Raw genomic sequence first — 18,305 nt, 5'->3', positions numbered from 1 at the left:
ATACATAAATGTACTAATTTTTTTATAAAAAATATTCATAATTAAGTATAGAGAAAATACATAAAACACTTTATTCTACACATAAAAATAACATAATTATCTGCACATTTATGGGTGTTTGTGTTTTTTTTTGTGAACAATTTTTATTATTTTTGTTTGGATAAATATTTACTATATGTATAATATATCCATATACATTTATATATGTGTAATTTATACATTTTTGTAAATAAATATATGTATATTTCCTATTCATAGTTTGTGCCTAAGTTATGATTATTTTTCTTTTCATGTAAGCCTAATTTATATTTTTTTCTTTCTCACCAGTTGCGTTTAAAATTATGCACATTATTAACTGTTAATATATTTTTTCCTTTTATTTTTATCTCCAACATTTTTTATATTTTTTTTTTTCTTACGATTACAATTTTTTTGTCTTTGTTTAATTATTACATTGTAGTAGAGATTTTTTTTATTTCCTTTTTTTTGAATAAGCATAGCTAATAATTTTTATGTACCTTTTGAATGTTAAGAAATTTATATCATGCTTAAATATACATGTGTACATTATTAATATTATGGGCATATGTATCAATATATAAATGCATTTATATATAATATTTATATTTTGTAGGCCACTTCATAAAATATGCATTTTTTATGTGCACATTACATACACAAATAAATGAATATATAAAACAAAGAATACTTGAAAATAAAAATACATGTTTTTTTATTTTCCTCATTTTCACTTTTTTTCCGTATTATTTCTAGAGTCTTCTTAAGAACTTTTTTTTTATTATAATATATGAATATTTATTTGTGCATTTAATATTTATTTATATATTTTTTCTTTTTTTTTTTTCATATCGTGTGATACTTTGAAAGATGACATATTTTTTTTATTAAAAAAGGTGAGGGATAAGAAAAAAGGCAAAAACGTGAAAACAATTAATTCCGAGAAATCAAAATATACGTATCTCAGCCCATGTATACTATATGCATGCGCATTGTCATGCCAGTATAATTACATAAATAAATACAAAGATAAATTAGAGTATTCGCATATATATTAAGGTGTGGCAACAATAACATTAATTGCGCGGGCAGTAAAAATAAAAACTTACATACTACCGACCATTATCTTCCTTAACTATTGAAGCCAAATGATAGAGAAGCGATGCTAAATATATTTTTGAGAAAACATATTTTTAAAAATATTTGATAGTGTATAACTAAAAAAGCATATTTATTTTTCTTCTCTGCTTTTTTATATAATTTTTTAATATTTTTTGATAAACAAAATATCGAGAATTTGCTCTGAAATTTATCAACTCTCTATTTATGAGACATGCCTAAAGATATATATATACACGCACAGAATTATTAACAGATATATGCATGTGAAGAAATAAAAAAAAAATAAACATAAACCCTATTAGTGAGACTGAACGTGCAGAACATCATGAATCAAAAAAAAAGTCCCATTAATAAAATTTCTAAACAAGGAAATGTAAATGCTTCCTCAAAAAATGGGTATAAAGAAAGTAATTATCAAACCCCAAGTAATAAAAATGTTTTTAAATTTAGCAATAGTTTAAATTATAATAATTATAGTGATTTAGTAGACGGATTGTTATCGGATAAAAGTCTTAGTATAAATAGAAACCATAAATTTTATAATATAAATAATAATAAAAGTAGAAATAATATAAGAAAAAAAAATAAAACAAATAATAGTAATGACGATACAGTAAGAGACGAAGATGATGAGGAAGAAGATGACGACGACGACGATGAAGAGGAAGAAGATGATGATGAAGAAAATGAAGAGGATGAAGAAGATGAAGAAAATGAAGAAGATGAAGAAGATGATGATGAGGAAGATGAGGAAGATGATGATGAAGAAGAAGATGATGAAGAAGAAGATGAAGATGAGGATGATGAAGGTAGACAACGTTTTGATAGAAAAATGAGTACTGATTCTATAGATGAAAATAATAAAAAAAAAAAAAATAATTTATTTTATAAAGATTTAGATAAATCTAATAAACAAAATAATGTAAATACAAAAAATGAAAATTCTGATTATTATGATATATATTCAAATATATATTCATATTATGATATATTTACTGAAGGTCAAAATGGTTTAAGTAAATTTAAATATTTTAATAATCTCTTTTCAAATTATGATCAAAAAGGTGAAAAAAATGACCCCCCTCATGATCAAAATAGTAGTACAAATAATACTCCAAATAATAATAACAATGCTGAACGATTTTCAGCAACACCTTCATCTTATATTAAAGGCTCGGGTGCACCTCCATCATTTAACTATCCACAAACACGTATACCAAATGATAAAACATATAAAACTACAAAAAATTTAATAAAAGAAGAACGTGAAAATAATAACAAATATACATCAGGACAAAGTAATGATAATTCTTCAGTAAATAGACAAAATATTTTTATTGATCAAAATAATTCTACTAATAGTACAAATAATAATCCTATTAATCAAAAAAATCAATATTCATATTCAAACAAATTAAAAGAAAAAAATAATGAACTTAATAAAAATATTAGCAATGGTAATAATACAAAAAAGAAAATTATTACAAAAAAAAAAAAAAAAAAAAAAAGTATTACTGAAGATACAATTATAAATGATAGAGAAAGTACATTTTATGAAGATTTAAAAAGAAATATGACTACAAATAATAATATTAATGAAAATATGACAGAAGATAATCGAAATAATTCTAGTCCTAACTCTAATAACAATAATATTTTTAGTTCATATGTAAACAAAAATAAAAGTAAACTTTCTCATATAAAAAATATGGCATCGACTTTTATAGAAAAAAACTTTTTTTATAATAATAATAATATGTACAAAGGATATACAACCCCATCAAAAAATAACAATAAAATAAATAGCTCGAAAAATGATGACCAAACAGAAAATGCAATAGATAGTGAACAAGATCAAGATAGTAATATAAATAGACGAAGTATAAATCATGAAAATAAAGAGAATGAAGAGAATAGTGATAATAATTTTAGTTCAAAGGAAAGTAATACTACTAATCTAAGTATTGACAGTTCATGTTCTATTGAAATGGATTATAAAAATGATAAGGAAGTGTTACGAAATTTAGAGAAAGATTTAAATTATGATAAGGGAAAAGGTATTCCGAAATTTTTAAAAAATCCTGCAAAAAAACGAATGAATAAACTTAAAAAAATAATTGAAATATTAGAATATTCAATATATAATGAAGAAAGAAAAGGAAATAAGTTGGAAAAAAAATTATATCAATATGTATTATTAACTAGGAATTTAAAAAAAGAGATATATAATTTAGAACTTACAAATAATAATAGTAAAAATAAAATAACAACATATGAAAAAGATATTATAAAATTAAAAGAACAAAATGAAGAAATGAAATTAACTTTATCAACTTTTGAAAATGAACTTAGTAATTTAATTAACAAATTTGATAAAAATTTTGCAAAAGAATTAATTGATACAAAATCAAAAAATGATATTTTAAAAAAAGAAGTAGAAAGATTAAAAAAAGAAATTGAACTTAAAAATTCTGAAATTAAAAAAATTGAAAGTTATAATGATATAACAAAAAAAAATACATCTGATTCTGCTGCAGTTCCTCAATCTGATAATATGAACTCAGAACCTGTCACTGATCCTGTTAGTAGTACATCTAATATTTCAAATTCATTTATTACATCTAATCCAACAAACTCATCTATTCCTTCAAATTCAACGAATATAATTGGATTTGAAAATAATACAGAACCTGCTATACCTCGAAATAATAACAACTTTTCAAATACAACAAATGCTCATAATAATTCTACAAATACTTCCAACTTACCCAATGCTACGATATCTCATGAATTTCCATTTTATTATGGATCTAGTGAAGAAGTTCCACAAAATAATGTCGACGAATTTATTGCAAAAATAAAAAATAATAGAATAATTTTTGATAAGAATATTGATAAATATGATGAAGAAACAAAATCTGCAATATATGGATGTCATATATCTAATATAATTTTAGAAAATCCCGATATTTGTAATCATAAAAAAGTTTTAAAAATTTTACAAGATCATTGTGTTAGTGAGTCAAGACTATTAAACATTCATATATCATTAAAAAGAGAAAGATGTGATAATTATGTTTCACAAAAAGAATTAGAAAAAGAGGTTATTAGACAAATTGAAAATATGAATTTTGATAAAAATAAAGATAAAAATATATCAATAATTAATTCAATTGTATTAACATTAATATTAAAAAATGTTCATATTTTTAATTTATATAAAATATTTATTCTATCATTAAAATATGATAATTTTCGATGGGTAAAAATAATAAAGAAATCACTTTTTTTGAAATTTTTTGATTTATCTTTAATTGATTTTGAAATAAAAATTAATGAACCATCAAAATTAAAAGAAACAAAACTAATACATATATTAGGAGGTACTAATGCAGTTTTAAGTAATGAAAATAATGTAGAAATTGAAGTGAATCAAAATATACAATACAATATTAAACATCCATTATTTTATTGTCCTAATGAATTGCTAAAAAGATTGATGTATGAAATGTATTTAAACTTTACAAAGGAACCAATAAACCCTCAAAATAATGACAACATATATCATTATATATTACAAAAGAAAAATTATGATCTATTAAAATTGTTAAAGTTGTCAGGAAAAAATATTAACTTCATATTTAATAAGAATAGTGATAATAAGACTCCTTTAGATTATGTAGAAAATGAAGATGTACATATCGATTTAATTTCAGGATATATATTAGATATAGCTGGAAAGGGTGCAGAAAATTATAAAAATTATCGCTACGAACAAGCATATCAATTATATTCAGAAGCTTTAGAAAAACAAATTAAGTTATCTAATTCTATTAAGTTAGGTAGTTCAAAATCTATGAGTGAAAATATAGGGAAGTTATATTATAATAGAGCTAGAACTTTAATGCATCTAAATAAATGGATAGATGCTATAGATAATTGTAATAATTGTTTAAAATATATTCCTAAATATATTAATGCATATGATACACAAATACATGCTTATGAATATTTATTAGAATATGATAATGCATTAAGTACATATAAAACAATGTGTGTAAAATGTAATATAAAACCAGATGATAAAGAAGATAAACTCAAAGCACAAATGAATGCTACTGCTTTTCAAATTTTAAATATTAATAAAAATTCAACAGTTATAGAAATTAAACAAGCATTTTCAAATTTATCAAAAAAATGGCATCCAGATAAGTTGGGAATAAATACAAGTGAGGATATTAAAAAAAGACATAATAATCATTTTAAAAAATTATTTAAAGCAAAACAATTACTTTTAAATGATTTAGAAAGATATAAAGAGAAAAAGAAAAAAGAAACGAATTTTGTATATCCTCAAATTATTGATGATTCAAGTTTAGCACATCGAAATGAATCAAACAATAATAATAATAATGCAGAAAGTCAAGATAAAAAATCTAACTTAATCCCATCTAATGATTCATCATATGATCAAACTAAAGAAAATAAAAAGACATCAGATATTTATGAGACATCTGCACCTGATTCAAATAATGGATTAAATAAAAATGGTAATCCTGCAAATCTGTTTAATTCATACAAAGATGATATTGAAAAGTTTCAAGAAAAATTAAAAAATTTAAACAAAGGAATTAATAATAATGATAATGATGTAAGTAAAAATATAAACCCATTTAATAACGTATTTGATAATAAAGGGACTAATGAAAAAGTTGATGAAAATTTTTATAAAAAATTGAAAGAAGAATATGAAGGTTTAAATGATGATCAGCTAAATAATTTTAAAACAAAAATATCAAACTCAATAAATAATCTAATTCAAACTGAAATTAATTTAAAAAGAGAATACCAAGAATTATGTAATAAAGAAAAAAATAATGCTATCATGAATGCAAGGTTATGTATTTTACAAGAAATTCAAAAAGCTTTATGTGTAAGATTAGATAAAGAAAGAAGATTAAAAATTATTGAAACTGTTCTTAAAGATAAATCAAGTAATAATACTTCTACATCTATGCCAACAAATAATAAAGAAGATGAAAAGGTTAATGGATATCCTCATCCTAGCAAAGCAAATAAACAAAATACTTCCACTGAAGAAGAAATATCTGGTGATGTTCCAAATGAAAAGAATAGAAATTCAAATAATGTCGAATATTCTAGTACAGAAGAAAATATATTTAAATCGAATCAAGAATATTCTGAACAGAATCAACCAAATAATAATGTAGAAACGGGTTCTAAAACAGAAAAAGGAAAAAATGAAAATCAAAGTTTTGATGAAAATGAACAAGATGAAATAGAAGAAGGATATCATAGTAGAGGAAAATATTATGAATATTATTATGATGATAAAAATAATAGATATATAAAAGAACAAAATGATGAAGATTTTATTAATGATACATCTTATGACCATAAAAAATATCATGAAGAAATACAACAAGGAAAAAATTACTATGATTCCAAAAGTTATGAAAATGTTAATACAAATTATGACGACAATTTAAATAATGAAAAAGGAGGGACCAAAAAAAATGACCAACATAATATTAGAGAAGAAGATACAGATAATATAGAAAAACGAAATATTCAAGAAGTTTCAAATTCTAACAAAATTAGTGATTCAAATGGTAGTAGTAATAATATAAACTCACAAACAAATTCCCAAACTAATTCAGGGATGAATGACAATGGACATGGGGACAATCCTGATGATTCTGGGGGATCAAATCGAAAAAGAAACTCAAAAGATAATTTAAATAAAGGTTGGAAAAATGAGCAAATAAATGAATCAAATCAAATACCTAATGAACATACAAATTTTTTATTTATGAGTGAAGAACATAAAAATAAAGATGTATATAACAACCATTTTGATAATATGACAAACATAAAACAGGGTAGTCAAGCCTATAGAAATTCAAACAACATATATGATTATATGTCTTCAGCAAATAATCAATACTCTAAAAGTCAGGCCATAAATAGTAGCCAAACTAATACGGAAGTAAAGAGTGAATCATACCCGTTTGGCAGTAAAATCCACATCAATAATAATGATACATTTTATGAGGATAAAGAAAATGCAAATATAGAAACAAATGGATATGTAAATAAGTATCATGCTAAAGAAAGAGTAACATCTTCTGACGCATCTAATAATGAAAAAGCGGAACAAGATGTAACTAATCAACCAGTAGGCGAACAAGATAGTGGTGAAAAAAAATATACAAACTTTAACAAAAATAATCAAACAAATGAAGAAAATGTAAATGATTCTACAAATAATTATTATGATAAAGATTCTGTTTATTTAATGTATAATTCTAGAAATTCTAATCTTTTAGATAAAATGGGAAAAAAAAAAAATGAAAATTCTATAAATAAAACAGATTCAGTAGAGGAAAGTGATAAAGAGAGAGAAACATATTATAATGAAGATAACGAAATAAATAAATTAAATTTTAAAAATAAAAATGATGAATATATAACTTCACAAATGATGGGAAGTAATAATAATTTTTTAAAAAAAATATCAAGTAATAATTCTACTCGAAATATACACACAATTAATTCAGAAAGACTTATTCAAAAAAAAGCTACTTACCCTAATGATAATACAATAAAAAAACAAACAATTGAAAAAAGAAACAGTCAAAAAGTGTCAGGAAATATGTATAGCAATAATAGTGACACTGAACAAGACCAAGATCAATATAATGGAGAAACAAAACAATATGATTCTTCATTTTATGGAAAAAGTTATGTATCAACAAATAAATCAGTTTCAAATATAAAAAATAGTTTAGATAAAAAAATTCCAAAAAATTTTGATAGTTCAGAAGATTTTTCAAATTATAATGAAAATAATAATTTTTATAATATCCATAATGATGAATATAAAACATATCATTTTTCAAATGAACAACCGGATCAAGATATAAATTAAAATTATTTAAACTCCTAAATCGCATTCCATCTGATCATGTTAATTCCATTGCTTATACTCATGACCAAAGAGAAAAATTCGACTGCTTCATATTAATTGAAAACCGTATTGTTTATATGTTTTTTTTTTTTGAAATATAAATGTACTAGTTTGTATGTATATGCTTTATGCTCTTATCTCTAATGTTTCGTAAAACAACAGCTAAGTGTGTTTCTGTAGTTTTAAGTATACACTACCAAGACTTATAAAAATCATTGCATGTATTATTTACATTCAACTTATTGCATATTCAAAATTTTTGCAAAAAAATTCGATACGTATGTATACCCATTGTGATAAGAAAATCACAGGGTCACATATGCAATAATAGCATTTATATTTAGTTTTTTTTTTTTTTTACTATCCTCATATTCGTTTTTTTTTTGAATTTTTTTTACATTTTTAAAGAAACATAAAAAAAATGTTATAAATCATCATACTTTGTATATTAACTAAAAAATATAAATTTTTAATACAACATAATAAAAAATTGTATGAATATTACAAACAAAATACTAATTAAAAAAATTGAGAATATTAAACTATTTAAAATGAATGTGTCTTATATAGGGACACCAAATTGAAGAAGTGAAAGAGCAATTCACTTATCACTCCCCATTCTATATATACCTAAAAATGTGCAAAATCAGGCACAAAAAATGAAATGAATAAATACTTATTTTGACATTTTTTGTACTAACATGATAAGATGGCTTTTGCTTTCTGCATAAAATTAAATTCGCAATTTATATCTTTTTTTTCTATACAAATATTTAATAAACTTTTAATATTATTCAAATCATATTTATGAAGTTTGCCAACTTGTTTTATGATATTATCCAATGCTAGGTCGAGTAAAAGTGCTGCTTTATGTATGTCTACTTGTTTCTTATAATTTTCAAAAAATATAAGTTGGTCTTTATTACTCTCTGATATATTCACATCTTTTAGATCAATGCTGTTACCACTTTTAGTATCGCCAAAGTACAAAATTTTGAATAAAATGGTCAGAATTTTAGGATAATCTCGAGAGTCTACATTTTTATTTTTCATAAAATAATCTACATAGGTAATTAAAAAATTATATAAAAAAAATAATTTATTTATCTTATCATTTTCACAAGGTTCTATATTTACTGAATCGAATAGGATGCTTAAAAATTTATCACATGAAAAACTATTTATACACATGTTTAAAAATACTACTTCTTTATATATTTTTTTCTTAGCCTTTTTAATTTCTTCATTTATATTTTTTAAATAAATATAATATAAATCGAGCATTTTATATTGTGGGTATTTTAAAAGATATCCCATAATAATTATTTTTTGCAATGATTCAATTTTATTTATATCTTGATAAATTTTTTTACATAAACTTTCATATAAACAATTATTATAAATGTTTAATACAGAAAAACCATATGCTAAATTACTTAAATCTATATTATTTACAATTTTTAAATCTATATATTCTACTATTAAATTTAGTAACATACTATCATTATGTTTATTTTTTCCTAAGCAATACGCCAAAAGAGACAAATGAGAATATTTCTTATTGTCTCCCACATCAATTCTGCTTACGTCAGTATCACTTGTATGGTTACTAACATTTGGTACTTTTTCAGTTCCACAATTTATATCACAATCGTTAATAGTGTCATCCCCTTTTGGCTGACCATTTTTAAGCTGCTCATCTTTAATTTTATGTTTTGCTTCGTTACATATATGAAGAAAAACTTCGTAATCATACATCCCTAGTTTTGTATATGCATAAGCTATCAATGATAAATCTTCGAAATCTGAGTAGCATATTTTATATAACAATTCTTTACTTATTAAATTTATGAACACATAAAATTTTGAATTAAGTCTTGAATAAGACAATAATAATTGACACAAATCTTTTATATTAAAATTTTTTAACCATCTTTCATCTATTTGTTCTGCTACTAATTTAAAAATATCATATTCGTTATAATTTATTTTTGATAAATAATTTAATGCCATACTAATACTATATGGTTGTAAAAAAGGTAAATGGTATTTTAGCTCATCACATATTTCATCCCATTGTAATTTTGACTTTTTATAATTAGACAAACCTTCTAAAATTTCAACATCATTCTTATTTTCAATCTTGCTAATATTATTCACATATGACTGATTATTATCTCTTAAACCGTTTTGAAAATAATAATTATCTAATTTTGTTTTAATATCTTTTTCCCCATTGGGATTACAAATATTATCATTTATAGGATTACCTTTTAAATCTGCTAATAAATATAATTGTTTTGCTACAGTTCCTAATTTGTTTCCAAATTTTTTTCGTGGTATTTCCTTTGCATTTATCTTCTTCATCCATGTTTGTTGTTTTTTTTTTCTATTTATTTCTTTATTTGTTAACACATTTATGCTAGTAGAATTGGTGTGATAATTTCTTTGAATATTCATCAATCGCTTATTTATAAAAAAAAACATTTTCATTGAACTTTTGGTTTTTATTTAAACATCTCAAATAAGAATGGAAACTTATTATTACACACATTTACTCATTTTCATCAACCTTTAACTAATATATATTTTGAGAAAAATATGTTATTGAAAATTAGAGTATTCATATTTTTTAATATTTTCCTTTTTCTGTATAGGGCATTTTCATATATGTTATTTCCCTCTTTCCCCTTTTATACATCAATTTATTTTGTTTCACTATTTTTCATTTCATTCCTACTTATATTTTTATAATATACACATAAATATGTTATATAATTAAGATATATATTTATGCATAACCTATTTTTAATCACAAATGTATTTAATATGAATTACATAATTCATGAAACGCCGTTCTAAATCAACTGATATCTACAAAAAAATATACATGCGTTAATAAGCATTTTTTTTAACTATTTTTGCATTTAATTTAATAATAAAATTTGTTTTTAAAAATGGTAAAATTGTTTAATTATATAATATATTTTTTTTTATTAGCTAATTGAATTATTTAAAAATTAAAATAAATATGAACAAGTCATATAAATAAATATTTTTGGTCAGGCGATAAATAATAATTTGTATGCAACTTTGAGTCGTTACATATTAATTGTGTATATAGCGGAATAATTTAAATAAAAAAAATACATAATAATTATTGCTTGTTAATATTATATAAGTGTATTTTACTTATTTTTTTTTTAATATGTGTGTAAAGCTATAAAAACTGTGTAATGTTAATTTGTAAAAAAAACATAAAAATGTAATATTCATATGTTATGTTTTTTATTTTATCTTTGTATTAGACTTTTCGAATTATTAATATTTTATAAATAGCTCTACATTCTTATTTATGCCGTTGTTGTTATTATAATTATTTTTTTAGCCATAATCATGCATATATAACAATATTTTTTTTATGTGGAATGCTTTTATTGGCAAACATTTACTTCGCAACATAATTTGTTAAGATTTATAATTTGTTTTCTGTGTGCATTTTTTTTTGTTCCGTATTTTAGAACAATTTGTATTTGTTTTTTTTGTTTATTTATCTACCTACAAAAGTGTATTTTCCGTACAATTCATTTATATGCTACAAAAATGAATACAGACAAAAGTAAAAATACAAATATTTCAAAGCATGACAATGAAATGCCAAATATGGAAAATCTATATGATCGATTAAGCTTTCAAAAATTTGAAAATGAATCGAGTTCATCATTAAAATATTCTGATATTGAGAAAATGTCGGGATTAAATAAAAGTATTCAATCATCTATATACAGTAATAATACTAGCAATAGTTATGCAAATACTCCGAAAAGTGGAACTCGAATTATGAATAAATCCAATGTTCAAATAGTTGAAAAAATAAAGGAAGTACCAACTTATATTGTTAAAAACCAAACAAGAGTAATTAATGTTCCAGAGCTGAAATTTGTAAATAAGGTTGAGTATGACAATGTTCAAGTTATTGAAAAGTTGAAATATGTTCCTAAAGAAGTTACTAAATATAATATTATTAAAAAGCCTGTGATAAAAAATATAGTTGAAGAAAAAAAAGTAGACGTTTTACATGTACAGGAAAAAATCAGTTTTAGAGATCAAGAAGTTGTAGAAGAAGTTTATAATTATGTTGATGAAAATGGAAATCAAATTAAAGATTCCCAAAATATAATGACTATGGATTATATCCTATCAAATGAAAATGAATCGAATAGAAAAATAGAATATCCAGTATATCCTTCCTTAAATTGTTGTAACAATACCTGTGCTAATGTTGAAAATAGTAACAACATTTGCAATATGGTCTGTAATAATAAAGATGAAAAAGGATATATCATAGGAATATCTAAAGGGGAAACGCTACCATATGATGTGAATCTTAATGTGCTACCTCCACTTTTAGAACCTTTTGGACCACAAATAAAAACAGAAGATAACAAAGTCTTTGAAAATGTATTTGTACCTAAAGTTGAAAAAGTTGTTGAAGTACAAAAAAAAATTGATATACCTATAAATTTACCAATGCCATATATAGTTCCCAAACCTAAAATTATAGATGTTGATATCCCAGTTTTTAAATTTAATGATAAATATGTACCCGTACCAGTGCGTCAAAAAATAATACCAAAAGTTACATGGAGTGATAAAGTTTATAAAGTAGATTGTGTAATAGAAAAACCATATTTAGTATATCATAATATAATAAAATTTGTCCCTACGGATACAAAAATTAATGTTAGAGAATATCCAAAAGGAATAAATAAAATAAATCCTGAAGAATTATATGAAGCAGATAATTTAGCATTATGGATGAGAGTAAATGCTGATTTAAAAGAAGAAAAAGATAAATTAAAAAAAAACACACAAACTGGTAGTACACTAGATCATATATGTGAATGTTCTGATTGTGAAACATGTGAACATATCTCTAATTCCGAACTAAATAGTTCACATGATTTATTTAATACTAAATCTAGTCCTAACAATTTTGTTGATACCATACCATTACATCAAGACCATCCTCTTGAAATGGTGCATCTACAAAACAAATGGATGACACAAGATACTACAAAAATTCCAGAATTATATAATGAACAATTTATGAATGCTCATAGAAATGCTTTCTTCAATCTAACCTCTAAAATTCCCCGTGAAGCAAAAGTAGAAATGAAAACCATTGCCCAATTGAAAACTAATACATAAAAAGGAAATGTGATAAGACAAAATAATTATTTTACTTATAATGAATTTACAAAGGAAAAAAGACGGAGAAAGTACATACACTAACAATGACAAAACTATGATCGTATCTACAATTTTATTTATTTCGTGATTAACTAAAACCAATTTCTATTTTTTTAAATAAAAATGTGTTTAACTATGATGATTTTTTTTGATAATTGTTTTTTTATTAATAAATTTTGCTAAAAAAGTTCATTTATAATAATTTATGTTTTGCTAAAAAAGTTCATTTATAATAATTTATGTTTTGCTAAAAAAATGCGTTTATAATAATTTATGTTTTGCCAAAATTTGCATGTCTACTCATTACACTTTTTGTGTAATATTATATTTTTTTTGTCCTTTAAAAAATATTCATTATGGATAGTGAAATAGTTACAACATTGATTATTTTCTGAATTTGTCATAAATTTTAACGAAATTTTATTACTATGTTGTATTAAAAAAAAAATGATAGTTAGCTAGCTAGCTTAATTTTGGCTATATTATATCTTAACAATATGAAATACATTCTGAATTTATTACTACTTATATAGAATTATTTTTTTTTTATTTACTCTAATTTGATACGTTATAAAATATAAGGTCTATATTTACACTTTTCTCATAATGTTTTAATATTTAAAAAATAGAAAAATAATATCAGCCTATAGAATATCCTTTTTTACATATATATATATTTCACTAAAGGAAATAAATTTTATTTAAGTAGTATTTTTTAGCAAATGAGAACAAGTTACATATGTTATTAATTCAAAATGGGAATATAACCATAATTTATGAACAGTCATAAAAAAAGACATTAAACAATTTAAAGACATATAAATATTGTCATGCATTTGTCTTTAATATTTTTTTTAAATCTTTTTATAAGCTTTGTTTATATAATTTTTTCCCTACTTATTAAATAATATCATATGTGCGATTAAAAATGATTACACATATGGTGTGTGTATTTTTTTTCTTTTTTTTGATAATTATAAGTATGATATGCACACCATTAATTAAGTGTAAAGCCCGATTTATACGATTAAAAAAAGTGTAACTATTATTTTTACTTGTTATATATACACATATTTTTTTTTATTTAAAAAGTAACAAACTCAATATCATTTATTCGTTCATATATTAACAAAAGATTGTTCTTATTACATCTTATGTAATACTATTTTTTTATAAGTAAAAGATAAGAGCTTGTCCTATATATTCTTCAACATTTTTACTATACCTATGATATATATATGCGTATAAAGCATCTAGCTATATCACAGTCATGTTGCATAAATGTTTTGAGATAGATATATCGAAATAGACACATACACATGTACATATATAAAAAAATGCATATACTTAATAATTATACATTTTAATTATTAAAAAAAAATGGACATGTATAAGCTTCGTTTTTTTATATATCATTCTAAAAATAAAATTCTAATATATAATATAATTAGCAAATTATATATTTTTCACCTTTTTTCGTAATTTAAAATAATTATATATTAAACAAGTCCTGTGTGCATTTGAATAATGTACTATTACACAAAAATTATTATAAATAAAAATTAACAAACTGTAAATTAAATCTGTTACATAATGTTGTATAGTCAAATTGTAATACATTATATACAAATGAAAAAATATTAAAAAGTAAAAAATAATAATATCAAAATTTTAAATGGAAAAATATGTAAAAATTTATGTAAATAAAATTTATATTAAGTAAACATAAAATATATAAATAGAATATGCATATATGAAAATCATAAAAATATATACAAGCGTAAATTTTTTTTTGGGCTAAGATTAAATAGCGAAAAATATTTTTTTTTTTTATATTAGGAGAGCAAAAAAAAAAAAAAAATTGTTAAGACAAAATATTCGAACTTTTTTTGCCCCTCTCCTTATCATTATTATCATGTTATATATAAACATGAAATAAAGAATATATATATTTATTTATTTATATATTTTTTTTATTATTATATATGCTATTTAAAAAAGTATATATATTTTTTATGTATATTATGTGATAACATACAGTGAGGGCACACAGGAAGTTGCCAATAACAGTTTAAATGCAACAAACTTTTTCTGTGTTTTTATTTTTGAAGAAATAGTTGTAAGAAATATATTTTCCATTTTTCCATGTTACATTATTATTTTTTTTATTACATGTGTATAGTCAATTTATGTATATATATTACTTTTATGATTGTTACTATGCTATTGTATGCATGTAATAATTTATGTGTGTATATATACAAGCGGTCATATTTTTAGTAGCAAGTATATGCACATTTTTTATTGGCCTTTTCACCGATATATAATTTATCTTTTCATTCAACTTTTTTTTTTTTTATATTGCACATTTGTATTTGTAGTATTTTATGCATGCCACCATATAGGCAACATATAACCAAATAAAAAGCGAGCAAATATAAAAACAATCATATAAAAAATCAAACAGATATTTATACATTTTTCATTCTTACACTTTTATTAACATTTTTAGAAAAAAAATGGAAAAGGGACTTACTATAGTTCATAATAAAATAAAAAGAAGAGAAATAGATAAGTCCAAAAATAAAAATATTAATATAGTAGAAAATTATGACTTAAAAAATCACAAGAATGGCGGATATAATAATAATGACGATAAAAAAATTAATAACAAAACTACAAAAAATAATAATAATAATTCAGAAGTAAAAAATTATTCTAATCTTGAAAATGATTCTTTTTGTTATGAGTGTTATCATGGAGGGAATTTAATTTGCTGTGACAATTGCATTCGATCTTATCACATATATGTAAGCATATTTATAGAATTTTTTAAATAAATAAAGTTTACATATTTATATTAACAAGTTTTATTTTATCTTTCTAATGTCTTTACAATTAAATAGAACAATTCACAATCTCAATCTTGATTTATAATACCTATATATCTGTTTATATATTTTTTTATTTTTTCATGTCTTACTAAGTGTGTAAGCGAATCGGACAAACCACAGCCAAGTTTTAATTACTGGTTTTGCCCCTTATGCAAGAGAAATGGTAAGTAAAATTTATTTATATTTTTTCTTTGATCATTTTTTCTTTGATCATTTTTCCTTTTCATCTTATTATATTTGCTTTTATTTTTTTTTTTTTTTCAAATTTAGGTGTATCTTTTGGTATCCCATTGAAAAGAAAGAAAAAAATACGAACACTTAGGTTAGATCATAAAGATACAAATAAGTATTAATTATTATGTATACATGCGTATGTTCACTTTTGTTTGCTTATTATAAAAATTTATATTTTTTTTGCATTTATGATAGTACACTAGGGAATACACAAGAAAAGGTGAAACAAAAAAGCGAGGGAACAAAATATGCGGGAGAGATCAATGTAGGAGAGAATTATCAAGTCTCCAATGTTTCTACATTTTTTTTAAACAGCCATTCGGAACAGTATGACGGTACGCATATGTATGCCAAAGTAATGAAATAATATATAACTACTTCAACCTATTTATAATGACATGTTTTGCTTTTTTTTTTTTGCAGAGGTCAGCAAATCAGAGCTAGTTTATTCGCCATATTTACTCGAAAGAATGAAAGAAAGTTTTTTGTGTGAAGGGCAATATGAATTAGTAATAAAAAATGATTATGAGCTAGCTATTTTTATAAAAGAGTTAGCAAAAAATTGGAAATGCCAATTAGGATGGCATCCATTTACTCCTGAATATGCATTTAAAATTTTACATCGTGTGGATTACAATCCTAAAAGAGCTATAGAACTTTTAAAAAGTTCTGACTTTAACTTTTTGGGTAGGTTCATAAACATTTTCAAACAAGTGTGTGATTGTTTTATGATTAGCTTGCTCTTTTATTTGTTTCAATTATATTTTGAAATTTTCAATAATTTTCCATTTTAAGAAATATGTGACCCACCAATAAGAAAATATGAAAATAAATGGAGACCCAGAGATAAAAGGGGGCAAATATCAGGTAAAGTTACTTTAAATTGTTGAAAAAAAAAAAAACTTTTTAAAATATTACACACGTCTATACATTTATAAACAATAAAATAAAGTAAACCTATTCAATGATGCTAATACATTTTACAATTTTGTATGGACATATATGCAGACTCTCCATATCCCTCATCGGAATTACTACAAAGCTACATAAAACGATCAGTAAATATTTCTGTGAATGAAAAAAAATATAACTATTATTCAAATGGTAAAAATAAAAATTATTGTGAAATAAATAAGAATAATATAATTGAATCTAGCTACCCCCATGAACGAACAAGAAATGGATTAAGAAAAGAAATCGAAGATGATGATGAATCTGTAGATATAGATGAGATTGAAGAGGAGTTTATTGATGAGGTAGGAAAGAATGAAATAGACGATGATGAAGATTATTAATATTATTATACACAATAGTTATATAAACAAAATAATTATCTCTTAAACTTATTGCTTTAAATCTTTTATCAACATATATATTCACATATATATATATGTGATTATATTGAGGATTTTTAAAAGTTCCAATCCCACATAAAATGGAACTTTTTTTTTGTTATAATTTTTGTATATTATGTGAAAAATAACACACACACAATATATGGATGTGTTCGCATTATATATAGAAATATGTTTTATAAATATTTATTTAAAAAAAAATGGAGAAATATTATAGATTTATTTTTTGTTGAATTTTTTTATATTATATATGCATTTGTCAAAAGTTTTAATTAAAAATATCGGTTTTGTTATATATCATATATTCATTATGTTTATTTTGCTATTTATTTTTTTACACTTGTTCATTGCCCTTTACTTTTTTTTTGTAACATTTGGGAAAACTGATAGACACTATTGAACGAAAAAAATAAAAAAAATAAAAAATATATATATAAT

At 22.5% G+C, this 18,305-nt stretch overlaps 4 protein-coding genes across 4 annotated transcripts; 3 read left to right on the top strand and 1 right to left on the bottom strand.

Annotated features, from left to right (window-relative positions):
- Nucleotides 1-1,465: 1,465 nt before the first annotated feature.
- PVVCY_0904050 (conserved Plasmodium protein, unknown function) lies at nucleotides 1,466-8,092 on the top strand (the record flags this gene model as incomplete). Its single annotated transcript, XM_008626741.2, has 1 exon — nucleotides 1,466-8,092. The coding sequence occupies one exon, from the start codon at nucleotides 1,466-1,468 to the stop codon at nucleotides 8,090-8,092; it is 6,627 nt and encodes a 2,208-aa protein (XP_008624963.2).
- Nucleotides 8,093-8,827: 735 nt separating this feature from the next.
- On the bottom strand, nucleotides 8,828-10,618 carry PVVCY_0904040 (conserved Plasmodium protein, unknown function; the record flags this gene model as incomplete). Its single annotated transcript, XM_008626740.1, has 1 exon — nucleotides 8,828-10,618. One exon carries the CDS (start codon nucleotides 10,616-10,618, stop codon nucleotides 8,828-8,830), a length of 1,791 nt encoding a protein of 596 aa, XP_008624962.1.
- A 1,116-nt stretch (nucleotides 10,619-11,734) lies between these two features.
- Nucleotides 11,735-13,342, top strand: PVVCY_0904030 (inner membrane complex protein 1b, putative; the record flags this gene model as incomplete). Its single annotated transcript, XM_008626739.1, has 1 exon — nucleotides 11,735-13,342. One exon carries the CDS (start codon nucleotides 11,735-11,737, stop codon nucleotides 13,340-13,342), a length of 1,608 nt encoding a protein of 535 aa, XP_008624961.1.
- A 2,561-nt stretch (nucleotides 13,343-15,903) lies between these two features.
- Nucleotides 15,904-17,807, top strand: PVVCY_0904020 (phd finger protein, putative; the record flags this gene model as incomplete). Its single annotated transcript, XM_008626738.1, has 7 exons — nucleotides 15,904-16,194; nucleotides 16,372-16,441; nucleotides 16,549-16,600; nucleotides 16,708-16,847; nucleotides 16,936-17,199; nucleotides 17,308-17,379; nucleotides 17,521-17,807. 7 exons carry the CDS (start codon nucleotides 15,904-15,906, stop codon nucleotides 17,805-17,807), a joined length of 1,176 nt encoding a protein of 391 aa, XP_008624960.1.
- Nucleotides 17,808-18,305: the final 498 nt, after the last annotated feature.

Source organism: Plasmodium vinckei (genome assembly GCF_900681995.1).
Source record: "Plasmodium vinckei vinckei genome assembly, chromosome: PVVCY_09".
Lineage (NCBI taxonomy): Eukaryota > Apicomplexa > Aconoidasida > Haemosporida > Plasmodiidae > Plasmodium > Plasmodium vinckei.
This window is presented reverse-complemented; position numbering and strand designations above follow the sequence as displayed.